Raw genomic sequence first — 11,767 nt, forward strand, 5'->3', positions numbered from 1 at the left:
TGGAGTTATAAGTTATAATTTTTTTTCTACAATTTATTTTTAATTGTTTACTTACATACAATATATTAGGTAATGTTTCTACTTAACTAAATAAATTTCAGAAACTATATTAATTTATTTCAATTATTTAGTAATTTGATATAAATAATCAAAAAAATTAAAACAAGGATAGATATTTAAACATTCTTATTTTTAAAAAAACACGACGTAGGCAACATTTGTAAAGTTCGTGAGTTAATTTTATTGATTTACTTTTTCTCTTGGTTATAGTTACAGATTGTGTTAATCCTGAAAGTATTTAATTGATTTACAGTTCGTTTAATTTGAATCCAAAAACCTAATTTAGTTTAAATAATTTCTATTATTAAACATATTTTCAACCCGGCGCTCTTCAATGAACACTCCAGCAAACAAAGTAAGTTTATAAATATTAAATTATTAAATGTTTATATTTACATTACGATTCATTAATATATATTAAGTTAATGTTCATTTTAAAACAAGTTACAATTATTATGACATTTAAAAAATTTCCTTCTACATTATTTTTAATTCTTACATACGTATGAACAAAGTAAACAATCGAATTACTCAGTTCTGAAATTGGTAAATACGCAAAAACAATGATTAACATTATATTTTATTAATTTTAATATGAATCATCAGTTATATTTATATACTTAGCAGTTCTTATCTATTTTTATTAATCCTGATAAAATACTACTCGTAGTATTAAACATCAACAATATTTACAAATATATTATCAACACTACTTTTAATAGCTTTTTCTGTATTGTAATTAACTAATGTTGGTAGTCCTGTTTTGTTATTCTTATTTCAATTTCATATCATAAGCATAACATTATCTTAACTTTTTAACTCTTATCATATATTTTGAAGAAAAAGGCTTTTGCATTCACTACTTGATTTAGGCTTCAGTGCATACGATATATTATTATTAATTTGAAAACACGAAGATAGATCGGACAGAGCATGTTACCAGTGACCATTTACCATTTACTGATGCTATGATCGAAGTGGTCCATTCAACTCTGTTTGGTTAGGTTATGTGGTTGTACTGTTTTACATATCGTTATATTTAATGATCATAAATTGATTTATTTAATTTTGTTATTATAAATCCTTTTCGTTTTTATATTTGAGTAGGAATTATTCAATCTTTTTTTAATATGAACAATTCGGCGGCAAAGGTAAGCAAAAATCTCAATATTCCTCTGTTACTTATTTTATTTAAACAAGATAACATTACACAAGTAATAACACAATAGTATTACTAGGAACCTACACTTGTTTTTGAGTTCTAAATATCCATTAAAGGATATTATTTCTAAAACTTAATAAATAATATCCTAAATGAAGCAAAAAATAAGTTAGGAAATATTGTTAGGGATATTATCTTTGTGTTAAGATTATAAGCTTAAACAAGGCTTGTTATGCTATTAATACTTACATATAAATAATCTTCAAAATCTATATTTTTTAGGTGGGAGAAATTTTTAGGGAGGCAGGAACTGCCTTCAATAAACTGTCTGAGATGACAATGCTCCTACATCCTATGGGAGACACACAACCAGGGTATGTGCATTAAATATTGAAATTTACATAAATTTATACTTACATATATAAAAAGTTGCTTTTTCCAGTTCTGTCTGTATCTCCGCTAACTTATAAGCTAGCGTCTGTCATTAACATAGAGTGAAAAACGAGGAAGGCTTGTATACCTATCATATTTTGTACACAATGGCTGAATATAACATTGTATGATCTAAAAACCTGTTATTGTATGCTAACACCATTGACAAAATCCTAGGAGATGAATCAAAACTATTTACTACAAAACTGTAACATTTACAATAGTATGGGTCTATCTTCTAAGATACTCTCGTAATTACTATTTTTATTGATTAAAAATTAAAAAAAGACTATAGGTTACATACTAATTTATACTAAAAAATAAATAAACATACCTCCTTAATATCGGCATGTCAAGCACACTTCTTATTTTCTTTGTTAATAAATTGCTCCTATGCAAAACCAGTGCTGGTCTGCATCACAATACTGCCTTGATTTGGTCATTATGGCACTCATTATTAATTACTCGGCCAAATACTATAGGGCTATAATGAACTAAGAAATAATTTATTTCAATGTTTTTAGAGGTAAATGGACAGATGAGGAAATTGAAATGCTTCGTAACTGTGTACATCGCTTTGCAGTTGATCTTAATAAACTCAGTCAGCACATAAAAGCCAGGACGGTGTAAGTAAATTGCTTATTTATTGGTATAAGTATGATTTGTGAGAAAAATAGAGCTTAGAATATATATAGGGAAATTTGTTTCCCAATACAATTATGTACTCTCCAACCTACTAAGAAACTTCAATCTAAAATATTTGTTTTGTTTAACTGCAGATAAAGTGAGTCATTGTAATTACGGCCAGCAAAAACATTTTAATTTCAATAGTTTTATTTTGTAGTGGAAGACTTACCATCAGGTGCCTAATTGTATTCTTATATGTGTATACCTTTTTCTTATGTCAATGTTACTGGATAATTGTTAGTATGGTTATTTTGTAGCTAGATTGTAAACTATCAAAAAATTATGAATAGGCATTTCATTGGGGCCAATTTAATCTATTTTAGTGATGTGTGTATTTGTTCAAAATATATCTAATTGCGTTAGAAATGTTATCATAAAGAAATCTAATCAACAATACATCAACTGTTTTCAGTTCCCAAATACGAACTACACTAAAGAAAAAGGCTTTTGAGGATGCAGGTATACCAGTAAGGCAGGTAAGCAGTACGGTGACCAGCACGACCCAGCAGACACCTCAGGTAGTCCCACCACTGAGCATCATCAGCCAACCGAGCGTGTTAGGAAAAAACGCCGAGGTTCAAATCTTCACTAACTAATGCAAACCAATCACAGATTTTCTATAGTTGTTGTGCTGTCTTTTTTTATTTCAGTTAGTGAAGTTTGAATTTTTATTTTTTTGTACATATCTGGCTTTGCCTCGCACTCGGCTATATGCATGGTTCATTTAAACATATCTTTATAAGTTATTATTGTTATATTACAAAATGAAATACATACATACATGTAGGTCTGATTTTTATGTGGTATTTATAGTATACTTTGCAATTTTAGCAGTGGAAAACTTAATATCAGTGTACAATACCTGATTATTTTTAAAAAAGGGGAAAATCGGGATTTTAGCCGGGTATATTTGTTTACTTAATAAGATATTACAAATGCAACATTCATGAAGGAAAATTATTTGAATGAGACCCTAAATTCATGTAACCTATCAATGTTCCAATTTAAGATCATATTATAAGTAAGGTGACAAAATATGTTAGAATTATCTTAATTATTTATTTATACTGTACAGTTATACAGGAATTACAAAAATATTATTCATATTTTTTATGTTAGGCATTCTTCCTGAGAAATTAATATTATATTTAAATCTATCAATATTCCCCGCACTAAGCTATTGACTGTCAGGCTTAGTCCTTATAAAAATATATGATAACTACAAGAATAATGGCTCAAAATTATAAGCAAATGTAACATTTACTTAGTGATAGGTCTTTGGGCAAGTATGTCTGGGTTACAACAACTCATCACATTTTTTAACATCTTACAGTAATACTTAGCATTGTTGTGGTCTGGTTTAAAAGTTGAGTGAACTAGGGACTTGTTTCCCAAGTGGTGGTGACAACTTATCCACTTATATGATTTTAAAATTAAAAAAAATGTAATGTTTGTTTTGGGCATTTTTTAATAAATTACAACATTTAGTATACAAGATGAGACTAGTTCCAAAAGGATGTGCAATTTTTCAGCTGAATTGTGTAGAAAGCTCTAATCAGTTTTATTATTTCATACTATATATCATATTGAAAGTAAAGTAGTCTTTGTGACTTGCTTTTTAAACCATAGCCTTTTGCTGTCAAAATGCCAGTTAAATCCATTTAAGCATACTTATTTTAATGGATGGCTTTATAGCATTTTAATTGTATAGGAAGAATATGGTATTTTATACATAAAAAAAAATAAACAGTATTAGTGGGCGTGGGTATTATATTTTTTTATATATTTCTGATTTTATAAAGTTAAGTAAGCTTAATTTAAATGAGCCTAGGCTAATAGAATTCCTGCTTGAATATTTCTAAAGATTTTTTTTGTAGCTTTTTTCAGTTGCTTATTATATTTAGGAATAATGTTAACACATAACTAAATGTTTAATTTAATTAAAGACAAAAAGACAAGTAGATATTTTGTAGTGCTGATTATTATTTATCATTTTTTTTCCAGCACCATTTAATTTTAAATATGAAATTTTGAATCAGAATATTGTTGTTGTTGTCTTGTTCCCATTATTAGTCAATATTATCGCATGTTAATATTTTATTTCACAGCGCACAAATATAAAAACATTTTCAATAAATGTTTTTCAAACTGAACGAATATTACATACATTTATTTAAAGCAGCTTTGGCTACTTTTTGGCAAAAAGAATGAATTTGGCAATTGCTCATGTAGCATTTTAGTCCAGCTAGCATGAAGCTTAAAATATCAGTTGTACTGTTGTGGAAAAAAGCATGCTAATAATGTCACCTAAAAAATAATTAAATGAAAAAGAAAGAAATTGCTAATAGTGTAATAAAAATGTACTCCCTTTTTTAAATATTAATCATTAGCATATTTATAATCCTACAACTTTAAGTAAATTACATATATATAATGTTTTTATTGTAGAATAATATTTTTACTCCATTTCCTGGGCATGAGGAAAAAAATAAACCAACCTTATATAATACCAAGCGATTTCCAAACCGCTTCTCAAGATACACAGTTCGTCTATACATATAATAAAATTGGAATGTCTTTTTGTAATATTAAAATAGCCCATTTTTACTAAATGCATATATATCGGTATACACGGTACATATACCAAAATAACATTTTTTACAATTTTTGTCTGTCTGTTCCGGCTAATCTCTGCAACGGCTGGACCTATTTTGGCGGGTTTTTGTGGTATATGTACCGTGTTTACATACATATGCATTTAGTAAAAAGCGGTTGTTTTAATATTACAAACAGACACTCCATTATTATTATATGTAATAAATAAATAATAGATGAACTGTGTATAGTGCAATAATTATTTTTATTACACCACTATTATCTACTGAATCCACTTTAATTTTACTTCCATAGTATAACGACTTCTTTGTCATTCAAAGCAACACATTTTTTTACAAATACCAGAGATATTTCGTTCAATAATGCCATGTCAATTCTATTTAATCTTTACTCCTCCTTCCCTTGGAATCGACCATATAGTTGTGATGTTTTGTGTATGTCGCAAGCAAGTAGCTTAAGCCATTTAATTGAAAGCCTAGCCTTTTACTAAGCGTAACCATTTGATGAGCGTCCGAATGACATTCAGCTAGTACATCTTTCGTTCATAGTAAAGTGTAATAAGCGTCTCTCCTGATAGTAGACATAGAAAAACATAGTCATTAAAAATCTAGTTTAAAAAAATTCACAAAGAATTATGCTCCAACTTAACCTAATCAACACTAATAATTTTAACTTTATTTCCTTTGGTTCTTAAAGAAATGTGTTAAAAATGTATTTAGATAATATTTTGTAGATATGTATTTACAATCATAGTAGACATTAAAATTTTAAACATATTTGATATTCTTGAAATAGAGTTTTGAAGTTTGAACCTTATTAAATCTAATAAAACATAAATACTCTTGCAGGTTACGTTGAACATGTTGAACGCTTCAGAGAATGAAGTGGATGTTGAAGGCCTGACCGGGGATGTGAAATTGGAGTTTGAAGCGAGTAATGAGGAAGTGGCTGCCTGAAACTTGTTTAACCTTTCGTACTAAATGGGCAACATTCCTATTGTACACTGAAGCGTACTATACAACACAAATGTGACTACATACAAATTTCTTAAGCGGCTTGCAAGTAATAATATGTAATATATTATGAAAAGTATATACATATTATAAATTAATATTTTTATCAAAACGAACTATGTGACAACCTATTTTGAACATTAAAATTTAGGTGATTTGCAATTTTTTAAAACAATAGTTACTTGCAAACGCTTATATCAAATTGTTTAGGTAAATATGCAGTTTTACGCCTCAGTGATTAATAGGCTTTAAGCTTGTTTCAAATGGCTTGTGGACCTAATAAGAAATTTATATCCAGTTAACAAAATTATTGGGCTTAACTTCAGTTACATGGTTAGAAAATTAGGTGCAAAATTAAAAACACAAGATGGTGTTTCAAATACTTATGTGCGAAGTATATATATAATAATAAATACAATACACAATACAACACAATAGATTGTAAAAAAAAAATTAATTCATTTAAGTGGCTGGAAGTATTCTGATGCAATTTAGCTAACAGAAATAATTTGTAATTGAAATCAATGCGATATATATATAACCAATATCATAATTTTTTTTTAATATATATCTAATTCTTCTGTTAAATATTCCTCACTAATTCGTACACGATTTCATACAAAATAACATTTATTTAAAAAAAATATTGTAATTACTTATCTTATAACTAAAAGCAATGAATTGTTAATGTCATAATCTATAATACTAAAACTTTAATAAAATTTGGGAAACGATAGCCATGTTAAGAGTTATCCGCAAGCCATAGCCCGATAGTACGAATAAAAAGTACAGATAGGAAATCTTAGGTAGCCTTAAGTACCTACAATATTTTAAGTTTAAATTTATTTTCAAGTTTTGGTGTCTAGATAGATCAAACTATTTCTTGTGTAAATCGTTAAATATTTAGTGTAAATATTATGTATGTCTTATATTTGTAGAAGGCTAGATTATAGAATAAAGAACATTTTGTTCTTAGTAAATTAATATAAAATGCACTAAAAATGAAACTTCAGATGTCAAACATTTACAAACAAGTAAATTAATTGTGAATGAGTTTTTGTCCCTCGTCTCATGTGTCAATATTTATATAATTTACTCTCATTTATTTTAATTAATTTTTTTCTGTTATTTTGTTGACCCTATCCATTAAGAAATATTTTTGCAATCTTTGTTTTATTTTTGTTTCATCTATTACCTATCAATGCAACTAATATCATGATCACTAACTTTGCTTTATAAAAAACAACTTTTCAAAAGCAATATTTTTATAATTAGACTTAAGCGCACAAAACTAAATGGATTTAATGTATAAATATAATATCTAAATAATAATTTTAGTAAAAATACTGCTTTAATATTATATGAATACAGGTAAAGATCAAACACCCCCTCTCCCCTTTTGTATATATATAATAATTCTTCTTATAATAAAAACCAATCGTTATCTAATTAGCGAGGTAAAAAAATAATGTTAATTAAGATATATATAAACATTCAATTAACAATATTTAAATTGCTTATGTATTTGGGTGACAGGAATACGTAATGAATTTAAATTGGGCTTATTAAAATAGAGTAGTCTTTATTCGCCTTATTTATAGTTATATAAATTAAGAATAAATAATTTGACGACTCAAATTTATTTAACCCATTATCATCTGTAGGGGACACATCTGTAATTCATCTGTAATTCTCCATCACGAGTTTTCTTGCGCTACACTCGACAGTAAGTTCCCAATTCGAATCCGAAATATAATTCTTCTTTCCGAAACCTACCAGTCGAGTTAAACTAAAAATAAATCAAGGTTAGAATTAAAATTTTATAATACTTATAAGTAATCTGTCAAATTATAATAATTTGTAATGTATTTGTAAAAACACTTTCTCACACCATATTCAAGTGCTCATTCTATAACGACCGTTCAATGTGTGATTTATTAGATAGTAATTTTGAAGTACCTTCATATTTTAAGTATTTATAAGTCGAAAGGTAATCAATAAATCATCTGATCTGATGTGTTCTTAATTAGTGTTTCTATTGTATTGTGTGTTTCATGTGTGTTTTTTACCTTGGTAAATATTTTACTGTATATCTAGTGTCTTCTTTGAATAGTTTATGCGTAGATATAGGAAAAAAATCTAAGATTCTAAATATAAATATTTTCATTCACAATTTACAAATTTACATACCCGTTTTTTTCTTAAACTAAGGATAAATATGTATATAAACATAGCCATAATTAAATGCCTATTGTATTTTAAAACTTAATACAATAGGAATAATAGAATATAACAAAGTCTGATCACATATTAAAAAATCAAACAATGTAAACACACTTTTTTTTGTATTTTAAGTATGTTTGTTTGTTAGTAAACTGTTTTAAGCAAATTTAATTGTTGTTTTATTTCAATCATTTTCACTTGCTACTAAATGTATATAACTAGCTGGTGACCGCGACTCCGTTCGCGTGATTTTAAGCCTCCAAAATAGAGTATTATATGGTTGACATATTTGTGTATTTTTGCGTCTGTCGTGGCATCGAAATGGATGGACAGATTATGACTTATTTGAGAGCTCCGCCATTAGTGGTTAGAAAACCATCTGGCAAGTCTTGCATTAATTTAACTGTACAGAGGTCTTCAAGTACGACAACTGTTTCCTCGTTCCTGTAGATAGCTAATAATCCTTACCATTATCTAGATACAAATCCGAAACCTCTTGTACATTTTCATTAACTACGATTCGCGTTCGTATATTTTATGTTAAATGCAGAGGGATGATATAACACCACTGGGAACCTATGATATATTCTAGTATTCAAACAAAATAATATCATATAAGACTAATTATTGTAAGCACGCATTTTTAACAAACACAATAATAATAAAGAAAGTTAGTGTACCTATCAAAATAAGCCAGCCTAAGCTGAATTCTGTTTAATATATAAGACTACGTCAATGTCAGCTCAATTTACATTGACAAATGTTCGTAATTTCTAAATCTCAGTAATCTACATTTTTTTTTTACTTTGTGTTCGCATTAAATAAACATAAATGTTTTGTGATACCCCACTACTACAGTACATCAGTGAAAGCCGCATCCAAATCTGACAAGCCGTTTCCGAGATTAGCGGTAACAAACGGACATATAAACAGACAAAAATTCTAAAAATCATATTAATGTCATCTATTCCAACATTATCATTACATAGTATAAAACAAAGTCGCTTACCACTGTCTGTCGGATTTTGATGCGGTTTTTTTAATAGATAGATTAATTCAAGAGGTAGGTTTATATGTATAATGTGCATGTAACATTTTAGTAGAGAAACACTGATAATTTTAGAGGTTTTCAAAGTGATGGCGTAAATAAACACAAGCATTTACATTGCAAATGCTGGCTCAACCTTACGAGATAGATCAAAATAATGTATCACAGTATAATGTACACATTAAAAAGATCTTCAAAAAAAGTCCTAGATGGTATATATCTATCTCTTAGGGATAACCCACAATAAATATTTTTGATCCTTTACTGTTTACGATAAATAATGGCTAATTTACGAAGCGATTTTACACTATACAGCATTAATCCATATCCAATTAAGTACCTTAAATACATTGTGCATTTAATATTGATCAACGTGACACTTTACAACATGTAATTTAAATGAATATTTTCGAAGATACATTTTAAAACGCAGAGACATAGCGGTTTGGATTGTCATTTTGTAGTATACATTTTGTAGTATACCTATTTAGTGGCAGCATTGCACTCGTGCGAAGCCGGGCGGGTCGCTATAATAATTTTAGCGAGGAGGTGCGCGCCTTCTTGTAATTAACTGATCTATATATAACGTAGACTTTTTCTGTCTTTCGTTATCTGATTAGACTGGCGATATAAGGATTAGTTATTTTATTTCCATCAGAATCAACTTGTCAGACAATAGGATAAACATGACTCCGATAACGGCTAAATTAAATTAAAGTCTACTGACCACACTCGATCAGTCCACAATACGTATTGCCATCTGCTTTCGTTCAATACTTTTAAAATAAACTTATTCTTTGCTTCAGATTTGGTGGGTGAGCATCACTTTTATTCTTGTGGAACCCGTTTTGATTAACAGATTGTATCTCTCATCTATGTATTAGTATATATAATTAGGACTGCTATTTACCTTTGGGATTTCTGATTTAGATTAATATAGGTTCACAATATAAAAAATGACGGTTGTAGTAATCCTTGATTCATCTATATATGATCCTTGATTCTTGATTCATCTATATACTTATACAAAAAAAAAATTCAATTACATATTATTGTTATTTCTATTGTAAATATGCCCAGACGTTTATAGAGTCATCTATTTCTTAGTATACATGTTATTATCATAAAAGTCCTTATAGTTCACTTATTGAAGACTAGATGGCGCAGTATGAGGTGCTAAATAATTCCTCTTTTAGTATATTATATATTATACAAACGTTTTACATAACAATAAAATGGTTATTTTGTGCCGAAAGAAAATACAGCATCGCATTATGAAAAAGCTGTGTCAACTCATCTTTATATTTTTACCTTTTACTTTTGAGCGTTTTAAGCTGAATCCTTTGCCTTGTTTGCGCTGTCACCGCAAGGCGGTAACCGGCCTGTCAAAGTCATTGTCAAGTCATCAGGAAGAGCCTTCCTGTGATGCTGTGTTTTCTTCCGGCACATAATAATCGTTTTATTTTACGTAAAACGTTTATATTATGTTCCTTGTGGAAAACACGGCATCGCATCATGAAGACGACGTGCTTGATATCTGGTGGTGACAAACAAACACACGCAATGTTGAATTAAATATAGAATTATTAATGTTTTAAAGGTTTATACATAAAAAAAAATATCAATATAAAATATAAATTAATATTTGCTATCCTCCTGGAAATAAAATTCAAATGGCCGACTATATCTTATCTTACACTATTAGGAATTTACCTTATTCAGTCAATTGCTATTACCCTGCAACTGTAGAGATATTAAAACAAAGACTTTGGATTAAAATCAGAATAGTCTTTATCTATTACTACAGAAAACAAAAATAATAAATTTTATGCAACCATTAAAAATAAAAAATATAATCAATAAAATTTTAATATAATCATCAAAATAAACACAATGAAGTCATCGCACTAAATAGTTTTAAAATTATCAAATAAATTATAATTGCTTCCTGTTTTAATTATAATTATAATTAAATTATAATTCCAGTTACTTCTTTCTAAAATTTCTTCTACAGACCTATTCTCTAGCCAAGCCAATGAGGCTACTACTGATCGACATGAACCAGGTGAGACATCGATTCCTGCATCCTTCAGTTCAGACCGCACCCATCCTTCTATTCTTATTAACTGTAAACTGTAAATACTGTAAATCTTATTAACTGGCTTTGATATAGGTACCTCTTATTGTAATGAACAGAAGCTTTTCAGGATATAAATTAATATCTTAAGTAGGCAGAAGTCTCCGACCAAACTGTCATCTAGATCCGTTATCAGTTTTAGCTCCGAATACTGGCCAAAATGAAAAATATCCATCATCAGTAAAATGTTGTTTAGATATTCTCAATAAAGTTAAATCGTGTAATCTACGCGTTGACGTCAGGAGTCAGATTGTTGCAGTTGTTCTTCCAATTTCAAATAATGAACTATCCTTGGGGTTATCTTTTAACCACTCTAAAACTTGTTAAAAAAAAACTGGCATCCCAAATTGATGGTTTGGAATTGTTGACGGCTTTCAACGCTTGTTTCA

At 28.5% G+C, this 11,767-nt stretch overlaps 1 protein-coding gene across 4 annotated transcripts; it reads left to right on the top strand.

Annotated features, from left to right (window-relative positions):
- Positions 1–210: 210 nt before the first annotated feature.
- LOC125076072 (chromatin complexes subunit BAP18-like) lies at positions 211–8,177 on the top strand. Of its 4 annotated transcripts, none has more exons than XM_047688018.1 (5): positions 211–415; positions 1,505–1,596; positions 2,179–2,280; positions 2,754–2,916; positions 5,806–8,176. In XM_047688018.1, the coding sequence occupies exons 1-5, from the start codon at positions 395–397 to the stop codon at positions 5,911–5,913; spliced, it is 486 nt and encodes a 161-aa protein (XP_047543974.1). In that variant the 5' UTR covers positions 211–394; the 3' UTR covers positions 5,914–8,176. The 4 variants fall into 4 exon arrangements, with proteins under 4 accessions (XP_047543974.1, XP_047543977.1, XP_047543976.1 ...); XM_047688021.1 differs by having other exon boundaries at positions 2,754–2,817; XM_047688020.1 differs by having other exon boundaries at positions 2,754–2,859; positions 5,806–8,175.
- Positions 8,178–11,767: the final 3,590 nt, after the last annotated feature.

This window comes from Vanessa atalanta, chromosome Z (assembly GCF_905147765.1).
Source record: "Vanessa atalanta chromosome Z, ilVanAtal1.2, whole genome shotgun sequence".
NCBI classification, from domain to species: domain Eukaryota; kingdom Metazoa; phylum Arthropoda; class Insecta; order Lepidoptera; family Nymphalidae; genus Vanessa; species Vanessa atalanta.

Bases quoted from the DNA above. Each gene is read 5' to 3' on its own strand.
- LOC125076072 (XM_047688018.1), top strand. From the start codon at position 395: ATGAACACTCCAGCAAACAAA. The intron at 416-1,504 runs GTAAGTTTATAA...TATATTTTTTAG, and splicing joins TGAACACTCCAGCAAACAAA to GTGGGAGAAATTTTTAGGGA. The intron at 2,917-5,805 runs GTTCAAATCTTC...ATACTCTTGCAG, and splicing joins TGTTAGGAAAAAACGCCGAG to GTTACGTTGAACATGTTGAA.